Here is a 22893-nt window from a genome sequence, read left to right on the forward strand (position 1 = left end):
AGAGAGAAATACTTTTTAACGACTAAAATGGCCATCTGAGGGTTAACGGGGGAGTTGAACTTCACAGGACAAAATCAAAGTGCTGAATTCTCCCGTCTAAAGAGATTGTGATGTTATGTAAGGCCTTTGTTTCCATGATGCCACATTGATTGTTCAAGGTGTCATTGTTCATGTTGCTCCACTGGTTACATGAACGCAGCATGTTGGAGGAAGAACTCAGAGAAACATATGTAAAGATTAAAATTAGAGGCTTGATGATAAGATCGTAAATCAAATTTTTTTTAATTCGTTTTTAAAAGTTAATTCAATTCTCCATCTGGAAACTGCTTTTATGTTTCAGGTTGAAGGTATTTTATGTACATGAATTTTAACATCTGTGTGTCAGACATGCTGAAAAAAATACATCCTTGTCCACAAAGGACAACTATTTTACTGCAGCACTGTGTGTGTGTGTGTGTGTACCAGTATTACTCACGTTGTGGGGACATACATCTGTTTACGCAGTCACATCGTGGGGACTCGCCTCCCTTTTGGTTTCAGGTTCGGGTTTGATTGATTAAAGGTTTAAGTAAGTTTGGTTGTGTGAAGTTAGGATGAGTCCCCATGTAAGTAAATGTAATGTCCGCTGAGGGGATGGAGGCGGTGTGAGTGGGGGGTTGGGAGGCGGCCCGAGACAACAAGATGCTGATTGTGCACATCGTCTGACCTCACGTCTGCATTTGCTGCATGTTCACTTCAATATCTACAGACACGGGAAATGAGCTGCACACATTGAAAACGTCCTTCGTCCATCATGGGTGTACAGTGGATTGAAAACATAAAGTTGAGGTGCAATAATAAGGTAAAGGGCTTGTGTTGGACCGGTATCCTTGGCGACGTCAGTCTCTGACAGACATGGTGCTGAAGTACTCCTGTGTTGGTTCCACTTTGTCCTGACGTGCAGACTTGATCGCAGCTCTGGCCAGCGTCACCTTCACTCCTGCAGGTCCCGGAGCATCCGTGTTCTCCACAGCCATGATGTGTCCGATGAAGTGCTGGAAACACACAGAAAAACACAACATGTGAAACCGTCAGCGAGGTCGTTGTTGTTCTGCGTAACTGCTTGTAGGCCTGGGCGATACACTGATGTTATATTGATATGAAACTAGGTGTCGTAAAGTTTAGATATCGTCCCACTGTTGTAAGACATGTCTTCTCCTGGTTTTAAAGGCTGTATTACAGTGAAGCGATTTAATTTTCTGAACTTATCTACTAAAAAAAAAATGATTTTAGTGCTGCTTTAAGAGCCAGAAACTCGTCGATCTATTCTGCAAGACGTTTCATGAAATTAAAAAATGCTTATTCTGTAACCAGAAAATCAGCCGAGGAAGCAGCATGTTGTATGCTACCTCTTTATGCTTTTATCACCTGGTATACTGCCACAATTTGTGAAAACAGGACAACTCAGTGTATCATTTTTCAATCACTGTGCTGAACCAACTTTAGGTTTTTATCTTTGTTGTCAAATTACCGACAGATTGAAGAGCATAAAATCAGTTAAATCAGATAAAAGCTGAGTTAGACCTCTGCAGGATGAATAGCAGCATCCTCGTGCTTTGGTTTGGGTCTGGATGATTCAATGTACTTCTCCCTCTGCGCTTTTACTTCCTGCACACAAAATATACACAAAGCATGTTATGACTCATAATAGAAGTGTAGATATTCAGATCAATTCTTTGTAGGATTTGTGGTTATATATATATCTGCAAATAAAAAACCTTCAGGATCTCGTAGTTTGAAGTCTTGTAAACGTAATTGTCCCACAACTTGGCCGTGAGCTCACGTTGCTTCCAGTGAGACTTAATCTGCCAAAAAAAGACACCAAAATCTAGTCAGAGTTCATTTTATGAAAACAAAATATCCCAGAGAAAGTCCAACAGAAAAATTACTTTCAATGACAAGATGCTTTAATTGAAATCACCTCTAAAGAAATCAAAGACTGCCTCAGAATACACTGATGACAAACAATTGAGGGATACCTTCCTTTTAAAGTCAAGTTTGTGCATCAGTTCATGAAAAAAAATATAAATTTGTCTGGTTTGTTTGTTGATAAAGAAAAATATCTTCAGCTGACTTTCACAGACTTTCTGAGGTGTTTCTACTCTTAAAGTCTTTGCACCTCTGTGTACATGAGCTCCTCCTCGCTGATGTCCTCCTTCTGCTGCTGCTCCACGATGCTGTTCTGTTCAGCGGTGATCCTCCTCGCCGTGTCCTCCGCGATCCTACAGATGGCTCTCAGACTCTCCTCGTCTGGGTTGATCGGCCTCAGGCCATCCAAACTCACCTCCCTGCTGATCTCGTCCCACACCTCACCGACCTGCAGCACCACCACATGCACATCAATGTTTATACTGTCTCTGAAATTGAAGTCTTTGATAGACAAATTAAACTTTAAAAGGAGGGTTCACAATTTATCCTAATTTATTTATGCTTATATTTGCATACTGTAATCATTCCTCCTGTTCATACTGGCCATTAAGAGATCTCCTGCTAATAAACTTTCAATGTAAAAGTTGTCTGAAGTTAATCTGAGGATTCAGCAGACAAATAAAATGATTATTTTAAGAGTCCTAGAGTCCTTTAAGTAGGAAATTTGTGTGTTATTTGTGTTCCTGTTGAGCTGCAGTGGAAGCAAAGCAACTAAAACTGAAATTTGCACTAAAAAGCTTGTAACTCTGGAAGATATCCACTTGATCTGACTAATATCAACACCTGAGAGCTCATTAACGTCAGATACATTTTGACACTTTTTGCAAAGAACACGGACTGTGTTATTTCATTTAGTCCACCATTTCTTTCACTGAAGGTCCATGTGGAAGATATCCTTTAATGGCCTTGAATAGTAACTTGAATTGTACAACTTTCATATCCAGCATTGACATTTATTTTTACCTTAAAGTCCAGATATCTCCTGACGATGCTCAGAGTCACGTAATCTTTGGTCGACAATCCAGGAAGCTCCTGAAAACCTGAAAATAAGAAGTAACAAATTCACATTATTATTATCTGCAAACATCATTACCAGTCCCACCATTACAATACGTCATGATCAGGTATTCACAAACTTCAAATGATCTTGAATCTAAATTATGTTGCATGTTTACAGTCTCACCAGTGTGACGCTAAAATATATAATTTGTTAAAAACAGGAGGATAAATGAAGAGTTTAACAAGCCAAAAGATGCTAAATGTCACATGGGACATATTAAAATACCATTTTGTTATCCAAATTTATAACCATTTATTTCCTACATATATAATTCTGTATCAACTGAACAGACTAAAATTGGCCTTTAGGAGAAGCAAGACAGAAATTCTGATTAAATTCTTCAGCTACTGTTTTACCAAGTTTGCAGAAGATGGAGTAAATCTTTGAGCGCAGGTTCTCCGAGATCTCCAACACTGCTGCACTCGGCGTGTTGGCGGGAAACGACAGCTGGAAGTCGTCCTGCTGGTGATGACTGAGGATGGGCCTCTGAGCATCTTTAAGATGGAAATGGACAAAAAAAAAGAAATAACAGAGGCAAATATTTTAAATTACACATTTGCTTTACAAGCCTTAAAACCTTTTCTTTTACCCACTGATATGTACAAATATTGTTTTCTTCTTTGTGTTGGATCAGTTGGTACAAACATGTAACACTTTGTTTCTGTGGAATATCTAATATAAAGAAAACATTATCAAGTAACTACTGTGATGATCTGACAGTCTGGATCTGATGGCAGCAACTATGACCCCCACAACCCGTAAAAAGAAACAGATTTCTGAGCAGAAAAATCTGATGTCGTCATTTACTCTTTGGTTTAAACTTGAAGTTGCAGACTGACCTGCAATCCCTCCATCTTGATTTCGGGCAACGCCCAGCACCTCCTCTTCCTCCCTCCACAGCTGTAGCAGGAGTCTGGGAGCCGTCCGACCGTCGCCGTCCCTCCAGCTCAGGATGTGAGACAGACCGTTCGGGTTGTCGCACAACTCCAGCAGGGTGGCGAGGACGATGCCGTGCACACATCTGGGGTACGTCTGAGGGAGACAATTTCAAGTTGAAATCCTTTTATAAAGGGAAGAAAAACAAATCTTTTGAGCCACAACATAAGTTTGAGAAAACAGGTGCTTACGCTTAGTAGGTTGAGCAGAAGAAACACGCCCTCTTTAGCCAGAAAGTAATCTTCTGTGGTGTAGCAGCCCACAATACAGGACCTGAAGGGATACAGAGCACACGGACAAAAACCTTCTCAACTGTGGCGCAGCAGGGAGCCCGAGGTTATCGAGCTGTCAAGCTGTTACTGACTGAATTTGGGTGTTTTATTGGACAGAAATATCTAAAAACAGCCTCGGTAAGGACGTCTCCTTTGTGTCCTCAAAGGCAGCGATGACCCTGAAAGCAACCAAGACAGACACAAGGACCCCAATTCGGGACTGATATCATCCAAATGAATGATGCAGAAAGATATACATCTGCTTATCAGTCACATTAATGTGTTCACCTCATCTCGGCAAGTGTAGATGACAGTACCCTTAATAATAATAATGTTATTAAATTAACTAAACAAGTGTGCTGAACTGACCACACGCAGTCGACAGTGGACAGGATGAGCTTGTTGTGACCGAGGCCGCTGTAGAACTTGTCGGAGCCTTTCTTCAGGAAGTGCAGTACCATCTCGACTCCCTCCGACCCAAACAGGTCCTGCAACACAAAGTTACATCCATCAGCATCCAAAAACAGATTTACGAAATCATTAACAATATTAAAAACATTCATTAAGGGATGTTTTTTTGTTTTTCACAGTGTGGGTTAAGAAACTGTAAAAAGAACATGCGTGTTCTGATTTGAGCACGCAGCTAACAAATATTTTAACCAGAAGAAAGTTAGAAGGTAAATCATATTAGTTTTAAAGTTGCAGATATACAGTATAAAAAAGAGATTCATTATTAAAAACAATAGTAGTTTTACAGCTGTGGGGATAATGGAAATATATTTATATTAAAGCTATTATGTTTAGAATGGATGATTTCTTTATCTTGAGGAGTAACCATCTGCTAGAATCGAATAAGAAACTGACTTCACACATTTTCACTCTCATTACTGTTTTGTAAAAGATGCTGTATTCACGTCAAACTCTCATTGTACCTTCAACAGGTTGGTTACAAAGCGTTTTTCTCAGCTTTACCTTCCTGTGCATGTCGGTCTCACACAGCGCCGACAGGATCTGCTGAATGTCCGACATTATCTCCAGAGTGATGACATCCTCCTCATCACCACCATTAGGACTCGCTTCCATCTGGATTAAAATGCCTGTGAAAATGCCACAACTCTGACTGCGCTGAATTCATTTAACACATTTATTAACAGTAGCAGAACAAGTTTGCTTCCGAGCACTATGTGATGTTTGAGTCCAGTTTTAGTTTCAGTTACCCAGAAATTGATTGATGGCTCCTTGATCACAAAGGTCCTGGTTTACAGACTCTTCACCCAGAGAAGCCACTGATTTCAGCGCTTTGATACAATACCGCATCTTACTGCCTTGGCCTCCAGTGCCGTGGAGGCCGTGACACAGGCCGGAGAAAGTGTCTGAAATAAAGAGGGAAGGTTAACAGACACACTCACTGATTGTGGACTAACTGGTCGGAAAAGGTTACGCTTGCTCACGTGGACTGAAAATCGCAGGTGGAAACACTGTAAACATGTTAAAATATAAAGTTAAGTTGGAGCACTTAAAGCAGTTGAAGTGTCAGATAAAGTTAAACACTGACAGGGTCTGAAGTTTATGTAGAAGGGTAGTCAGTGAAAGCATTTCAGACTTGGGCCCTGTCAGTTAAAACTGTCATTTGTAGTAAAATAGATGAAAGTAGGTAAATTCAGTTAAAGTATAAACAATGAAAGCAGTTAAAGTGTCATTTATAGTAAAAGAGATGAAAGCAATTTATCTCAGTTGAAATATAAACAATGAAAGCACTTAAACTGTCAATTGTAGTACAAGAGATGAGAGCATTAAAAAATGAAAGCAGTTAAAGTGTCATTTGTAGTAAAAGAGGTGAAAGCAGTTAAACTCAGTTGACGTATAAGAGATGAATCTGGTTAAACTTTCACTTGAATGAGCGATAAGAAACAACTGTTGAAACTTAAAGGTAATGAAGTGTCAGTAGAAGTAGAAGTGCTAAAAGGGTTTAAAAAGTGTATTGTTGTGATTCTGAGATTATTTTGAGTTCATCGCTTCAGGTTTACGCACTGCGGGCATTTAAATTGTGGATTTGTATCTAAGTGTAATTGAAGCTTAAGAGTTTGTTTGTTGTTGGTTTTTTTTTGCATTTTGCAGTGATTTAATGTTTACTCTGATAAGACACGCGTTACTCGATGACCTTTGACCTTTCAGATACATCACACACTGTCTCCTGTCGGTGTGCATCCTGACCTGGCCCGACACACCAGTCCAGCAGGAGCAGCAGGCAGGTGTTTCCCTGACACGACAGGTAGTCGTCCAGCAGGAGCGGAGCGACGGTGGCGAGGGTGGCGAGCGCCTGCAGCTGGAGCTCCTCCTGCTGCACCGCAGACCAGAGACGTGGACCCGACCGGCGCTCGGACGAGGCGGCGGGCGGCTTCACCAGCTTCAGCAGAGCCAGCACAACTCGTTCTTCTTTATAAAGCTAAAAGAAAAAAGAAAAAAAAGGAGAAAATTCAGACTTATCATTTGAATTGTTCATACATTTACGGAAGCACCGAGTGTGTGACTGACCTGCAGGGCAGTGAAATCCCTGCACATCAAAACCAACAGATTCAACAGCAACTTCTTCATCTTCAGGTCTTCGTTATTGTAGGGGAGCTTGAGCTTGCGGACCGTAGGGCTGTGACTCTTCACTAAAACATAGATGAAACAATTTTGCTTTCATAACAGCTGCAACTGCACTCATAAAACATTACATTGTAGAAACAATAAATAAATACGATTTATAAAGGGGAAAAAAAGGCCTCACGCTCTGGATATGTGGCGAGAACCACAAGCTGCTTGGCGAATAAACTCTCCTGAATATTAGAAACATCATGTCAAGACAAACTGTGGCCCATTTTACAGTGATGTGACAGAAAATATCACTTTATGATTTATTAAACTGTTTTGTACTCACAATAAGCGGACAGTTTGGATTTTCAGCGATGATACTTGTGATCACAAGCAGGTCGTTTCTGAGTTGGATGTCAGAAAGTCGAGAACTGTTCAGCAGATGGTGAAGAAACGCTTCTTTCAGGGATCTAAGACACAAATGAACAGAAAGAAAGAGGTCTAGAAAATAATGGCCACACATATATATATCCAAACTTTAAACGTTTGTGTTTCAGGAATTGTTCTTGATGAATTTAAGGAGTTTAAGATTATATGATGCTCAAAATTTCAGGATTAAGTAAAACTGAAGTAAACAAGCAGGTGGCTTTTCCTCACACACTGTCCTAATCATGTGAAAACATCTTAAACCAAGAGGAGACGCGTACACGGCACACTCCATGCTGCTGAGCTGAGCGGCGACCTCCTCCTTGCTGCCTCTGTCCAGCAGGTTCCAGAGGATTTCGGAGGAGCGGAGAAGCACCTGACCGCTTTGGTCCGGTTCGTTCATGTGGAGACATATTGTCTCGGCTCCTCGTGCACGCAGGATTGAGGTAACGTTCACGTCTGTGGTTGCAAAATGAAACATAATCATGGAGATGTGATTAATGATAATACAACCCAGTGACCTGCTGACATTGACTTAAGGACACTTAAAATCACTGTTTGTCTGATTGGTATTATGGTGATTTGAGATCTTGAGAACTGGCCACTCTCTCTAATGAAGGAGGTCAACAGCTGGATTGACAAGTCTGACAGATCTGCTCCTCCCCTCCCTCACACCGGTCCAAAAATTTAGTAAAAATCAGTTACTGACCGGAGGAGCTGGAGAGGATCTGAAGTGTCTGCAGGAGCTGCAGCTTGATGGCCGGCTGGTTCTCCAGCGTAGCCATGGAGAGGAGCAGCGACTGAGGCAGGTCGCTGCGCTCCAGCAGCTGCAGCCTGTAGCCCGGAGAGGTCGGCTGGAGCCCTGAAGGAACACAGCTGAAAGATTACTGAATGCAATGACAGACCGCCTGGTGGAACAAGTTCACAGAGACAGAAACAAACAAAAGAGAAGATGAGAGAAGAAAAAAAACAGAAAAGAGTAAAACAGAAAGAAGGAATGAAAGGGAAAAAAGGTTGATTTTATAGGAATTGAATACATTTCCAATGTTAAATAAGTGCCTGGATAAGATATTAAAGGAATAAGAATAAAAATAAGATTTTCACTGGAAAATTATGAAAACGTTAAAGAAAACTGTTTTAAAAGAACTTAAAAATTAGGGCCAAACTGAGTTTGGATCTCTGGAACCAGTGCTTGTATTCATATTTAGGAAAGTTGGTCCACAATTTCATGACGACTAAAATATCTCATCTATTGCAGGATGCACACGATCCCCAGACGATGGAGCCCACGAAACGTTTCTTGTAGTTACACCATGAGGTTCATATTTTAGGATTTAGTGAAATGTCTGGCCAACTCTTAAATAGGTCCGTTTGAATTTTGGATCTCATATTCATGCAATCGCCAGGATGAATCGAAACCACTAATCGCACCATCATGAAGTCAAAATTTGTATTTGTTCAATTCTTGTATTTTAAAGATGAGTGACATTCCCGTCCGCCTTACCTGTACTTCATAAAACGGCGAATATAGTTATTATTCTAGTTAAACACAAATAACTTAACATTGTCTTGTCAGCTTGTTAGCATGCTGATGACTTTCAGTATTTAGCCCAAAGCATCACTCTGGCTGAGTACTGTTCAGCCTCAGAGCAGCTGGCACGGCTGCACGCTGTTATTTATCAAGACTGTTACATATCTAGGCCGTTTATTGGATTATAACGAAGAAAGAAAATTGAAGAAAGGAAGTGCAAAGAAAGACCAGCAAAGAGAAAAAGAGAACCAAAAAGAAAGCAAAAGCACAAGCATGCCACCACAGAAGCCACGAGAGAGCCTCACTTAGTGAAAGTCTAGAAAATCGGTTGTTAGAGTGGAAAGTCCGAGGCTTCGGCTTGTTGTGCCGGTCCGTACCATCGAGCAGCTGTTTGGGAGCCACACTGCTGTAGAAGGATTTCACAGATTCAACTACGTGCTGCTTCACTTCAGCATCGGACACCCTCATCAGACACCCTGCCAACACAACAAAAAACATCTGTCACTCCTCATCAACTCGCCTGTCTGAAGAACAACATTATTATTGAATTGTATTAATCCGCAGTGGAAAATAATTAGTTATAAATGCAAATCCTGTTAAAGTTACGTTATCCAAAAGCTACTTTAGGAAGTTATTGAGACATCTTTTATAGTGAAACCGTATATTAGAGTTGTTTTTACCCAGTGGGCTTGACGTTGAGAGTGACTCATAATATTTAGGATCCATTACAGGTGGAACATCTGCATTACAGATGTTACTTAATAATCTAAATGAATCAGGAAAATGTAATATTAAAAGAAAAAGTGCTCAATTAAAAAAACTGCAACTGGTATGCCAATACAAATGATTATTTCAACATTAATAGGGATTCAAATGCTAATCTATTAATATTTGGCATGTAAAATATTCAGATAATAGTGAGAAATGTAGTCTTAATAGTCTCAGTCTAAATGATTAAACAATCAAAAATAATTCCAAGGAAATACAGCAAATGCTCAAATTTGAGCAACAGAAATCATGAAAAGTTTTTGATTGACATCTAAATGTTTATCAAACTAGCTACCAATCAGTAAACTAATAGGAATCTCTTCACTTCTTTGTGTATTTACTGTTAGCTATATTTCATCTATAGCATCGATGTGCAAAAATCTTAAGTCAGCACTTGAGTAAATGTTACACGCCACCACTGGTTTCTTTCTCTGTATTCTCTCGAGAATGAAATAAGTCAAATCATGCAGACTTCATCCTTTAAGTTTCAAGTCTCCCAGTGAATTTTAATAACATTTAAAAAGAAGGAAATTAGTGGCTGCTAGAAGCTTAAAAATAACCTAAAAATCTGAATGAAAATGACCCTAAATAATAAGTGAGCTGTGTACCAATGTGAGAGAGGAACTGTCTGACATCCTGAGCGTAGTTCATCTCGTCGGATGCTCTCTCCCTCAGGAAGGGAAGCCTGAGATGAAACGGAGCAAAGCTGTGATGACCAGATGATCTCAGGAGAAAAGAAACGGTTTGAAATATCTGAGTCTCTTACCTGCAGATTTGAAGCGCCTCGCACAAGATGGGCACATATTCAGGGTGATCCTGCACTTTCTCAGCACAGATATTGAGTATCCTGCCGACGGCCGCGAGCTCCTTCAAAAGCTTCAAATAGTTTAAGAAGTTTTAAAAAATTTTTGGCAAAATGTTTGCTCGTGGAGAGGAAAACCCCAGTGAGGGAGGGGAAGTGATGAGGCAAAAAGTCATCATGATAACTGAAGGTTATTTCTGAAAAGGGAAAATGCTGACAGACGCAGCAATGCAGTGTAAATTAGAGCCTTGGGAACAATGGTTGGCTTTGTGTTCAGGTTGCATGCGCACAGATCTATTTCCATCACAGCACCAGGGGATCATAACGAGGGAAAACTTGACAATCTGCTGCAGTGTGTGACGCCCGGGAGACATTATTTTGCAAAAGGTATTGACTTCTCAGAAAAAGAAGTTGACATGACCGAACATTAAAAAGAAGAAAGGATACAAAGCCAACTTGGCTTCTCTTCAGTAGTTTCTTCAGGACAAAGAGATGTCTTTCCTTCAAGTTCGCCTTCAGTAAAAACACAATGATTCAGTATTGCGTAACTTCAAACAGAAAAAAAAAAAGAATGATATTCGAATTTAACTTACTGTCAAAGGATCTTCAAGAAGATGAATCACCTTACTGAGCTCAAGACTTTTGCCACTGAGCTGCTGAGAAATTGTCAAAGAGTTACTGTTTTTTTAAAAAATAAATTTTGTATGTGGGTCATTTGAAGATAATATAAAACCAAAACTCAAAGCTCCTTTTGTGAGTTATTGGCGTCTCACCACCCGTTGTGATACTTGGTTTAGCTCAACTGGTTTTCGGGGTATATTTTGTTAAAGTCAAATTGATTTCCAGACCCTATAGTCCATTACAGAAATACGAAAACAAAATCTATTCTATAGGATATAAATATGTAATTCAGTCACACTTTTTGCAGTTTTTTGGGATCAGAAAAACAACATTTGGAGTTTATTTGCTCCATTTGGCCAATTTGAGTAAAATTACTGTTTACTACGCTTTGTAAACAGAGTAGGTAAACATTTTTGCACAGTTCATGTATAAATATGTCACTATATTCCGAGTCTTGTCTCAACAATATTATCAACAAGTGCCAAAGTGGATGAATGTGAGAAATCAACATGGCTGAATGAACCCCTTATGGGCCCCTACTGACTTTCGTTCTTTCTACTATCAGTGCACCGTGAACGTCACCTCTATAACTACCCATCAACTGCAGCTCACACAGCAAACCAGATGTGACATTTTAATCATGTCCTGCCTGTAGCCCCCGATTAAACCCATAATGCTGGAGTCCTTATTCACTTCCACAACATTTAAAAAGGTATTTAAATTACATTTTGACCCCATAATACAAAGCCTCATAACACATGGATTCATATTGAATTTTAAGGAAATGCCCATTATTTCTAATTCAAAATATCCTTAAACTGAAATGAGCTTTGTTTATATACAATACCAATACAAAAGGTCATTTAGCAGCATTAGTAGACATTAATCACTGAATGATGTAAATTTGTCAAATTTTTTTTTGTTTGTTTTTAATCCAGTCTTCGTTTATCACTTCTTATTTAAGAGTATTAAAGGACACATTAATTAAAGGTCATTCATGCTCACTTTCAATTTCCTCTCCTAGTAATCAAGGTCATAAAAGGGTTATTTGAAGACTAATTGTTTAGAGCTTTTTTTTTTATTTACCTCCTGGCTGTGTTGGCTCCGGTGTGATGAGCTGATTAGAGGAATCTCCGGCTTTCTTCTCTGCACAATTTTGCCTGCATCCATTTGTAAACTTTCAGGAACTTTCTCGCTTCAGCGTCTTGAGACAAACATTTCATTTGATTTCTGCTTCGCGAAATGTTTTTTCTTCCTCGTTGGTTTAAGCTCACGAGTCGTTTACACAGTTTTAAACAGTATATATATAAAAAAAAAAAAATTACAAAAATAAATAAATTACAAACCGCATTGTTTTTCTTCTAATAACAAGCTAAAACCGTCGCAAAGTTGTTTCTTTGGTCACAAATCTTCATTAAAAATCGTTCACCATCTTCCCTCCTGGCTCCGTTTAACTGGAGTGACAGTGTACCGCTGTTGCTACGGTTACCATGTAGTACGGGAGGCGGCGGAGCTCAAAATTAATTCAGGACGACACGCCCAGTTCCTTTTCAACACAGGAAGTGGTATTCTAGTAACAACAGCGCATTGATTTTTTTTTTTTTTTTCCTCCTCCCCGCCACAACAATAAAAGGGCAGACGAATTCAACAATTATTAATCGGCTTCGAAACTCACATAGACGTCAGTGAAACCCCCGGGTTGTAGAGACGCACCGCGGGCAGCCATGCTGTCTGACGCAGGTCAGTGTTGTTGGCGCGCGCCTGCTGCTTGCTACATGCTAAAGTGACAGGTTGACATTTTATTTATTTATTATTTTTAGCCGATTTAAAGAGCTGGTTAATCTGTACATGTGTCGCCACCTTCGCGGTGTTTACGTACCGAGTCACCCCGTGTTTCATTCACCTTGTTATCAGCTGCGTAATTTGCTCCCATTTGAACCCCGTGTTATTGGTTTAACAGTCACAATAAAAAAAAATAAAAAATAAAAAAGGGGGCCTAACCTGATCTGGAGCTGCACACTGTTGTTGTTTTCTCATGTTCAGATTATTCGGGGAACACCTCCAGTGCTCGGAGAGGCAAGAAGAGGAGCTCCGGGGAGTCGCCGGGGGACGGCCAGGCCCTGCGCTCCTCCGGAAGGCAGATCAACGTCCGGGTGAAGCGCACCAACAACCCTCCACCTGGACAGGTAAAGTGCAGGAGGTCTGCACCGGTTTCCCGCCGTGCACACGTTTAATTCTCGACCTAAACTTTCATCTGAGATCATAAAACGAAAAGTGTTATTTCTTCTTAATTGTTTTAGCAAGTACGCTGCTCAAAAAAAATAAAAGGGAACATTTAAACAACACATCCTAGATCTCAATGAATGAAATATTCCAGTTGAAAATCTTTTATTCGTTACATAGTGGAATGTGTTGAGAACAAAATAAAGAATGATCAATGGGAATCAAAATCATTATCCCACGGAGGTCTGGATTCAGAATCATACTCAAAATAAAAAAGTGGAAAAATCAGATCACAGGCTGATCCAACTTCTGTGGAAATTCCTGAAGACAAGTCAAAATGAGGCTCAGTAGTGTGTGTGGCCTCCACGTGTCTGTATCACTCCCTACAACGCCTGGGCATGCTCCTGATGAGACGACAGATGTTCTCCTGAGGGATCTCCTCCCAGACCTGGATCAAAGCATCAGTCAACTCTGTGGTGCGACGTGGCGTCGGTGGATGGAACGAGACACGATGTCCCAGATGCTCAATTGGATTCAGGTCTGGGGAACGGGCAGGCCGGTCCATAGCATCGATGCCTTCATCATGCAGGAACTGCTGACACACTCCAGCCACATGAGGCCGAGCATTGTCCTGCATCAGAAGGAACCCGGGGCCCACTGCACCAGCATATGGTCTTCCAATGGGCCTGAGGATCTCATCCCGGGACCTAATGGCAGTCAGGGTACCTCTGGCTAGCACATGGAGGGCTTTGTGGCCCTCCAAAGAAATGACTCCCCAGACCATTGCTGACCCACCGCCAAACCGGTCACGCTGGAGGATGTTGCAGGCAGCAGAACGTTCTCCACGGCGTCTCCAGACTCCGTCACGTCTGTCACATGTGCTCAGTGTGAACCTGCTCTCATCCGTGAAGAGCACAGGGCGCCGATGTAGAAGCTGCCAATCTGGGTGTTCTCTGGCAAAGTCCGATCGCCCTGCACGGTGTTGGGCTGTAAGCACAGGTCCCACTTGTGGACGTCGGGTCCTCGTACCACCCTCATGGAGTCTGTTTCTGACAGTTTGAGCAGAAACATGCACATTAGTGGCCTGCTGGAGGTCATTTTGTAGGGCTCCGGCAGTGCTCCTCCTGTTCCTCCTTGCACAAAGGAGCAGATAGCGGTCCCGCTGCCGGGTTGTTGTCCTCTTACGTCCCCCTCCACGTCTCCTGGTGGACTGGCCTGTCTCCTGGTATGTCCTCCGTGCTCTTGACACTGTGCTGACAGACACAGCAAACCTTCTTGCCACAGCGTGCATTGATGTGCCATCCTGGATGAGCTGCACTACCTGAGCAACTTCTGTGGGTTGTAGACACCTCATGCTACCTCTAGTGGTGAGAGCACTGGCAAAATGAAAAAGTGACCAAAAAAATCAGCCAGAAAGGATGAAGACAGAGAAATGGTCTGTGGTCACCACCTGCAGAACCGTTCCTTTATAAGGGTTGTCTTGATAATTGCCTCATTTCCACCTGTTGTCTGTTCCATTTGCACAGCAGCAGGTGAAGTTGATTCACAATCAGTGTTGCTTCCTAACTGGACAGGTTGATTTCCCAGAAGTGTGATTGACTTGGAGTTACATTGTGTTGTTTAAGTGTTCCCTTTATTTTTTTGAGCAGTGTACAATAAAAATGTTTTGGTGGTGATGATGATAATGATGATGATGATGATGATACTACTCTCCTATGGATTACAGAGCAAAAGAAAAGCCACAGATGCAGAGGAAGAAGATGACCAGTCTGAGAAGAAGTACAGAAAATGTGACAAGACCGGATGTTCTGCCACTTACCCCGTTTGTTTCGCAAGTGCATCTGAAAGGTAAAATAACAGAAATCAAAATCCTCACTATAATCACTCAATGTTTGTATACAGACAGTTTTAAAGCGCCTCTGTTTTTTTCCTCAGGTGTGCTAAAAACGGATACACATCTCGCTGGTATCATCTGTCCTGTGGCGAGCACTTTTGCAACGAGTGTTTCGATCACTACTACAGAAGGTAAAAGAAATGTGGACGGACGAACTGAGCGTAATAACTGAACGCAGCACTGATTTATGCATTTTAAGTAATGGTTCAGTAAGTTCTGCTACATTGTGCTCAGAGGAAGAATATTTTACGGTATCTGAGAAACGTAGCAGCATGCGCACAGTTTTTCTTGTCAAAGAGAAAATATGATTACTGTAGTATGAATTTATATTTTCCCCCTCATGTTAGTCACAAAGACGGCTATGAGACCTTTGCTGCGTGGAAGAGGGTTTGGACCAGTAACGGGAAAAGTGAGCCCAGTCTTAAAGCGTTCATGGCAGATCAGCAGCTGCCATTCTGGGTGAGTGAGTTTGAGCTGAATGTTTGAATTACATTTTTGGAAATCCTACAAATCACTGATGCAGTAATGTGCACGTTCTTCGTGTTCCCCTTCAGGTTCAGTGCACCAAACCGGACTGCGGGAAGTGGCGTCAGCTGACCAAGGAGATCCAACTCACCGCTTCGCTTGCAGCGACGTACCGCTGTGGGATGAAGTTCAACAACATCAAGGTAAACAAGAAAAATAAAAATCAGCCATTCATCAAGGCGTTTTAAAAAAAAAAAATTATGATGGAAATCTTGTTTGTTTGATTGCGTACAGAATGAGGGACCCGACCAGTGCTCCCAACCAGAGGACTTGGTAAGCCGTTATGATCCGTTTGTGGATGCCAGCGGTTGTCACCAAGTGCCGTAGTGCCGCTTAAAGATGCTATGATGATTTGCCTCCTCTTTAACCCCAATCTGTCTCATTCCTAAAGAGAGTTGCTGAGGTGACCGACAACTGGTGGCACTCGATGCTGATTTTGCCGCCGCTGTTTAAAGAAAGTCCGGCCAGCCCGTTCCTCGCCGCCTACTACCCTGACTGCGTGGGGATGAGTCCGTCAGGCTCTCCCAGCAACATGTCTCTCGCTGAGCTGAGGGCGGATCACTGCCGAGGTGTCCCGCCGCAAAGTACGTCAGTTCAACCGCCACTGTTTATAGTACTGTGATTTACACATAATAAACCTACGCACAAAGACATACGAGTTTAAGGCTCCACTTTAGAGATGTTTACACAAGCTATATAATAATGTGACATAGTGATCATGGGTGTATCCGTCAGTTCCAGGCCTGTGTCCATACTTCCAGCCCTTCTACCAGCCCAATGAGTGTGGCAAGGCTCTGTGTGTGCGGCCAGATATGATGGAGCTGGATGAGCTTTACGAGTTCCCAGAGTTTTCCCGAGATCCCACCATGTATCTGGCCCTGCGGAACCTCATCTTGGCCTCCTGGCACAAGAACTGCAAGGTACGCTGCACACATCTGTCAGTATTAGCTGGGTTTGTTTGTCGGCTTTAAATATTGTATCTTTTCCTGGGAAAAAAGAATCTAAAACTCCAAAATGCAATGGAAAATCTGAAAAAAAATGTTTCCTGTTTTTCTGAAGGAGGTGCTGACTTCCCAGATATGTGCTGTGCACATCATTGTCCGGGGGTTGGTGCGTGTGCGCTGCGTGCAGGAGATGGACCGAGTGCTCCACTTCATGACCAGAAAGGGCCTCATCAACACCGGTGTGCTGACAGTGAAACGGCCTCTGCTCCCTGAAAGATATTCCTCTGTGAGTCTCTGCACCTCATCATGACACAACAGCACAGATCTATACCTTCATGTCAAGTTTTTTTTATTTGATCATTTATGTGGTTAAGTCTCGCAGCACGTCCTTCGCTTTATCCTTTCATGCAGAAGAAGGTCGTCGTCATCGGTGCCGGGGCTTCGGGGCTCGCTGCTGCACGGCAGCTGCAGAACTTTGGCACTCGGGTAAAAATCCTTTTTTCCACTTGCGTCCTGTTGCACATCTTCCCTGACTCAGAGTCGACCTTGTTCCCTGACCACACAGCCGTACTTACACTCCTCTTTTTCACCGGTTTACAGGTGGTGCTGCTCGAGGCCAGGCAGAGAATTGGCGGTCGGGTGTGGGACGATACTTCTCTGGGCGTCAATGTGGGTCGAGGAGCTCAAATTGTCAACGGCTGTGTGAACAATCCCATCGCTCTGATGTGTGAACAGGTAAGAAGGAACGTGCTCAAACACTTTGTAAAGCCAAAATTCTATGTACATCTTAAACACAATTTTAAGTCTGATTTATTCTGCTGATAAAAGAAGTGCTCTACTTTGGGTTCTGAAATGTATTTTTCCTTCTTCGCTCCTCTGCTGCAGATGGGCATCAAGATGCATAAGCTGGGAGAGCGGTGTGACCTCTTTCAGGAGGGAGGACAAGTCACCGACCCGGCCATCGACAAGCGCATGGACTTCCACTTCAACGCCATCCTGGACGTGGTGTCGGACTGGAGGAAGGACAAGTCACAGAACCAGGACACACCACTGGGAGGTACTGAACTGTTAGAGTAGGATGGTTTTTACCTGAAATTTTAGCGAGCATCAGTACACCCCGTTTATATTTCTTTTGAGAAGAAGACTTCCATATGAGTGGAAAATATGTCAAAATGTTTGCAGATAAGTCGAATGTAAACAACTCCTGTGCTTTAAATTTAGATCTTTTTTTGATCGTGTTTTTTAAAATTCAACTTTTCCTTTTTCTTGTGTGACCCTCTGACAAATTTGTCTTCCTGCAGCAGTGATCGCCGCTCTTCTCATGTTTGCTCTTACCTGCAAATAATTACTCTGCAGTCAGATGAATTAACTTCACATATAAATTCCAAATCTCGAGCAAAAAGTTGCAGTACTGAGCAGTTCAGTGTCAATCTGTGCAGTGCAAAGTTATAAAAATAAAACGGAGTGTGCTACTCTACAAAGCTACTGTGGTGGAAAATTATATTGTAAAACTATTGAAACGATTGCAACCATGTAATAATGTCAAACCAAGATCCATGTAATCCACTTTTAGTGTGTATTTCAAAGTGTCTGCAGTGTAGCTATTTGTTGTAGCAACCAGAGAGCCGGCCGACCCCGACTCTCCCCATGTCATGTCATGTCATGGGTCATCCTGTGTAACCAGAACTACAACAAACAGAGACATTGACTTATCAGTTAATGGCTGGATGATTGCTGCAAGAAGCCACGATCCAAATTAGGTATGTTTATGATAAGCGGATGAAATATGATGTGTGATCAATAACTCTTCAGTTACTCTGCAGAATAACTCGGGTCTTTGTTGAAATAATGATCTTCCTCCGTGAGCTTGTTTTTCTGCCACACTACTGTGTGAACATTTTTTAAGTAAGTGTATTGTTTTTTTTTTGTTTTTTTTTATTGTTTGTTTTTTTTATTTGTACAGAAAAGGTCCAAGAAGTAAAGAAGAACTTTCTCCAGGAGTCTGGGATCCAGTTCAGCGAGTTGGAGGAGAAGGTGCTTCAGTTCCATCTCAGCAACCTGGAGTACGCCTGCGGGAGCACATTAGACCAGGTCTGAAAAAACTCAAGACTTTAAAGGTCTGCGGGATTTTTCTGCTGCCTCCAGGCCTGTTGTGAATAATTACAGTTTGAGGGTTGATGTAAGCAGGAAGTTTTGAATGTGTTTTGTCTGGCAGAAAGATCAGGCTGGTGGTTTATTGTTACCAAAACCAAAGTTGTGTCTTTTGACGTTGGATTGGAAAACCATCCACCAAATAATATGACAACAGAATTGCATGTGTCTGTTACTGTAGTGTAAAATCCCTCAGTCTGTCTGACCTGTAAGGGCAAAAATGATAAGGAAACACATTTTGTTTTAGTGAGTTTTTGATAAATTAAATTTTGTCATGTATTTGTGTTTGTAGGTATCAGCAAGATCCTGGGACCACAATGAATTTTTTGCCCAGTTCTCAGGAGACCACACATTACTGACCAAGGGCTACTCTGCTTTACTCCACAAACTGGCCGAGGGCCTCGACATCCGCACAAAGTGTCCGGTTTGTAATTCACTATTTTAATCCTGGATTTTATCAGGCTATATTACACCCATTCAATTTTATACCAGATAGATCAAATTAAGTGTATTTTTTTTTATTCTAGGTTCAGGCCATTGACTACTCAGGTGATGTTGTCAAAGTTACTTCTTCTAACGGGTCCCAGTGGATGGCACAGAAGGTAAAAATATCGTCTCTATTTTAACAAACTGATTTCTATTTACCAAATTTAGTTGTTTCAGGATATTTTTTTTATTGTTGGCACACTTCAGTCACTTTAACATCCTGTCTTCCTTCAGGTCCTTGTTACAGTCCCGTTGACTTTGCTTCAGAAGAACTTGATTCAGTTCAACCCCCCGCTTCCTGAAAGGAAACTGAAAGCAATCCACAGTTTGGGAGCTGGAATCATAGAAAAGGTATCCACATTTCACAACTCTATCAGATCGTTTTTAGGTTTATATTTTTGTTTTGGGGAAATATAAAAACAGTTAAAAAGAAAATGATCGCTGAAAATGAAGTTGCTTCCTTGTAATTACTGTAATTTAGTTTTTAAACCGCCTACAGATCGCTCTTCAGTTCCCGTACAGATTCTGGGACAACAAAATCCAAGGGGCGGACTACTTCGGTCACATCCCGCCAGGTCCTGAAAAGAGGGGCATGTTCGGTGTCTTCTACGACCTCGATCCACAGGTTTGACTTTTCTCATTTTCATTCCACATAGCCAGACGATATCTCACTGCAATACATGTCTCATAATCACATACTGTTCATCAGAAATGACACAATAACTGGTGTTAGACTGCAAACACAACTTCAAGAACAAATGGCATTAATGTCTTGAATAAACAGGACAAAGGGACATTTGAACGCCGTCAGCTGCATAACATGAATACAGAAGGAATATAAAAAGATAAAAGGGGTGTAGTGAAGTAAATTACAGTAAGAGAAGGGAAAGTTTCTACATTTCCTGTCTTTGTGTGTTTGTAGGGGAAGCAGGCGGTGCTGATGTCTGTTATCACTGGTGACGCTGTCCTCGCCGTCCGGGACATGGAGGACAAAGAGGTGGTTGATGTGTGCATGAAGGTCCTGCGTGAACTTTTCAAAGAGCAGGTAAAGCTGGTATATTGAATGCTTAAACTTTTACTCGGGGTGACAAGAGGAAGAGTGACCAGTGTGCACTGAACTGGGAACAAAGAGTCCCCTTTTCACATTATTTAGATCCTTTAAAGGGATTTGGATTTGTAGGAAAAGCTGTGCACATGGGAACACAGACATCCTTTTATAACTTCTAATGCTGAAGACAAACTAAACCATGAGCCAGACAGTTCTCAAAAAGTACCATAGTGTAGGAACTGAACCTCCAGTAGGAGCCTGATTTCACCCAAACTTATGTTGAGTTCCTGAGTTTTCCTCGCAGGAGGAAAATGATCAAAAACACATGAAGTCGCTGCGCTATGGCTAATTGGACACTTTCAACATACCCAGCACATTTTTTTTTTTTTTTAGCACTAAACACACCTTTTACCTTTCAGCATGATTCTTTAGACTTGTAGATTACATTATATTTCATTTAGCTGACGCTTTTATCCAAAGCGACTTACAATAAGTGCATTTCCACCATGACAGTACAAATTCAGAACAACAACAATCAAGAAAGTACAATTTTCTTCAAGAAAGCCAAACTTTAAAGTGCTATAAGTAAGTGCCATTTTAAGTGCTAATAAAGTGCTACCTATTCAAGGTATAGTTGACCTTACTTATAGTAGACTTACTGGTGGTTTTTTTTATTTTGTCTTGATAGGAGGTCCCAGAGCCACTGCACTTCTATGTCACACATTGGAGCAAAGACATGTGGTCCCAGATGTCCTACAGCTTTGTGAAGACAGGGGGCAGCGGAGAGGCCTACGACATCCTTGCTGAGGACGTGCAGGGAAAAGTGTTCTTTGCCGGCGAGGTTAAACTTTTTTTTTCTTCTCATTTTTACCAAATGTGTCTGCTCATGAGCATAATTATGCTTTAAATAGCCCGGTCTTCTTTGGTTTACATCGAACAAAATGCTCTACAACAAGATCTTTTCTGAAAACGGTCGTCTAGATCCATTTAATAAAAAAATGATCGACCTGAGTTTGTGAAGGCAGACTTACTTTTGACATTTAATGTTGCTTAAAAAAAAATTGGATTTGATTTGAGCAGCCGGTCACTGATTTGACTTTGGTTAACGATGGTTTTGTTTAATCAATTGTCGCCATAAACCAGCATGGATCTCGCAGTCACTTTACACATAAAAAAATCTGTCTGTTCTCCTTGTTTGCCGCGATGACAAATCAAAACATCTGCTGGGAAAAACTCTAAACATTCTGTCATACTGCAGACTTTTAAACTGATTTTCAATGCGCCTGTGTTTTTTTTTTTTTAATGGATTTCCTGTTATTGGTTTTTGTTCACAGGCTACCAACAGACACTTTCCTCAGACTGTGACAGGCGCCTACCTCAGCGGGGTCAGAGAGGCCAGCAAGATGGCTGCTATGTAACCTGTCAGACCCAGAACACTCAAAAAAAAAACAAAAAAAAAAACACCAGCACGGACTCACGGGTTGCACTGAGCAACAGACCGTTAATCAAGTCGGAGTGCGTCACCTGATTTGCTCCACTTGAGATGATGTTTTTGTGCTATACTGTGATACCATTAGTCGTTTTCCAGCAGCGGGGTCAAGTGCGGCCCTTCAGGGCCTGCTTCTACATATTTAATACGAGACAAGTGCTTTTTTATTTATATCAAAGTCCATCTGGTAAAATGCTGTTTGATGGTAACGGGATGCAGAAAAACCTAATAGACAGACATGAACAATGACCCCTGTGCAGCTCTGCCTGGGTCCGCTCTGCTGGAAAGCAGGATGATGTTCTGGGTTTTATGATATCTGTACTTAGCAATTCTGTGATTAAATTTCATTTTGAGAAATTAGGCTGCATGAAACATTGGTATGCTCTCATGTATCCAATCCTGAATTCAACAAAGTATGATCTGATCACCGAAAATCAAGTTTGAAGAGCATATATGATAGTGATGTTTAAAATATCTTCTTCGAGAGGTACCTACCAATGTTTTACACAACTGTAATTAATTTGAATTGTACTATTTGTCATTAACGTGTTGCTATAAATGGTGAAGTTGAATGGATGAGAGGTTAGAGTTATAGTAGGAGTTTCTCTGCGGTAGCACTTTTGATTTAAAACAGTAAAGAAAGGAATGAATAAATCATGTGTATGACAAGATGAATCACTCTTATAGCTGACATTGATCAGAAGACACCAGATTGTCCCCGTACTTTCTCAGGGATGTGATCAGGACAACACCACCCAGCGGAAAATAATGAGATCGGACAATTTTGAGGATAGTTGGAAAATAAAACCAAAATCCACTGAAGGAGGGAAAAAAAAAATACTCTATTTCTTTATATTAATTCTTGAACCTTTTGAGGTTTGGGGGTTGGGGAACAGCACAACAATGTCCTCACTTTCTTGACTAATGTTGCTTTATGTGTAGATTAATATCTTTGTCTGGATCAGAAGATTTCTATGATCATGTCCTAAATGTCTGACATTACAGTGCTTTGAGTATTTATCTTGTACGTGTGTAATAAACTGAGCTATCAACTGCCATAATGATCCATTTGTCTTGTGGATGAAAACTCAGCTGCTTTTTTTTTGTTTTTTTTACGACAACTCCAGTAAGCAATCAGTGTTAAAATTGTTATCGACATTATTATTGATGAT

General features: G+C 41.3%; 2 protein-coding genes across 5 annotated transcripts; one reads left to right on the plus strand and one right to left on the minus strand.

Moving 5' to 3' along the window:
• Positions 1–290: 290 nt before the first annotated feature.
• LOC138214445 (cilia- and flagella-associated protein 69-like) lies at positions 291–13135 on the minus strand. 4 transcript variants are annotated; one of them, XM_069176081.1, is made up of 24 exons: positions 12637–12699; positions 12048–12165; positions 10934–10996; positions 10788–10853; positions 10305–10414; positions 10147–10223; positions 9148–9246; positions 7949–8101; positions 7521–7698; positions 7160–7283; positions 7010–7058; positions 6772–6893; positions 6451–6682; positions 5454–5609; positions 5209–5333; positions 4606–4724; positions 4156–4237; positions 3868–4060; positions 3385–3522; positions 2932–3008; positions 2159–2356; positions 1758–1844; positions 1564–1647; positions 291–1034 (listed from the first exon to the last, which is right to left on the minus strand). In XM_069176081.1, the coding sequence occupies exons 2-24, from the start codon at positions 12129–12131 to the stop codon at positions 879–881; spliced, it is 2772 nt and encodes a 923-aa protein (XP_069032182.1). In that variant the 5' UTR covers positions 12132–12165; positions 12637–12699; the 3' UTR covers positions 291–878. The 4 variants fall into 4 exon arrangements, with proteins under 4 accessions (XP_069032182.1, XP_069032179.1, XP_069032181.1 ...); XM_069176078.1 differs by having other exon boundaries at positions 9076–9246; XM_069176080.1 differs by lacking the exons at positions 12048–12165; positions 12637–12699 and adding an exon at positions 12963–13135 and having other exon boundaries at positions 9076–9246; positions 10934–10993.
• Positions 12518–22782, plus strand: LOC138214446 (lysine-specific histone demethylase 2-like). Its single transcript, XM_069176083.1, has 21 exons — positions 12518–12701; positions 13005–13147; positions 14911–15032; positions 15120–15209; positions 15426–15537; positions 15633–15746; positions 15838–15876; positions 15995–16187; positions 16339–16523; positions 16663–16833; positions 16959–17033; positions 17148–17282; positions 17433–17604; positions 18511–18638; positions 18991–19122; positions 19226–19300; positions 19419–19535; positions 19684–19809; positions 20107–20229; positions 20921–21073; positions 21567–22782. Exons 1-21 carry the CDS (start codon positions 12686–12688, stop codon positions 21648–21650), a joined length of 2505 nt encoding a protein of 834 aa, XP_069032184.1. The 5' UTR covers positions 12518–12685; the 3' UTR covers positions 21651–22782.
• The last annotated feature ends 111 nt before the right edge of the window (positions 22783–22893 follow it).

This window comes from Embiotoca jacksoni, unplaced genomic scaffold (genome assembly GCF_022577435.1).
Source record: "Embiotoca jacksoni isolate LCO1_2020_lvr unplaced genomic scaffold, fEmbJac1.0.p SCAF_7, whole genome shotgun sequence".
Taxonomy (NCBI): domain Eukaryota; kingdom Metazoa; phylum Chordata; class Actinopteri; family Embiotocidae; genus Embiotoca; species Embiotoca jacksoni.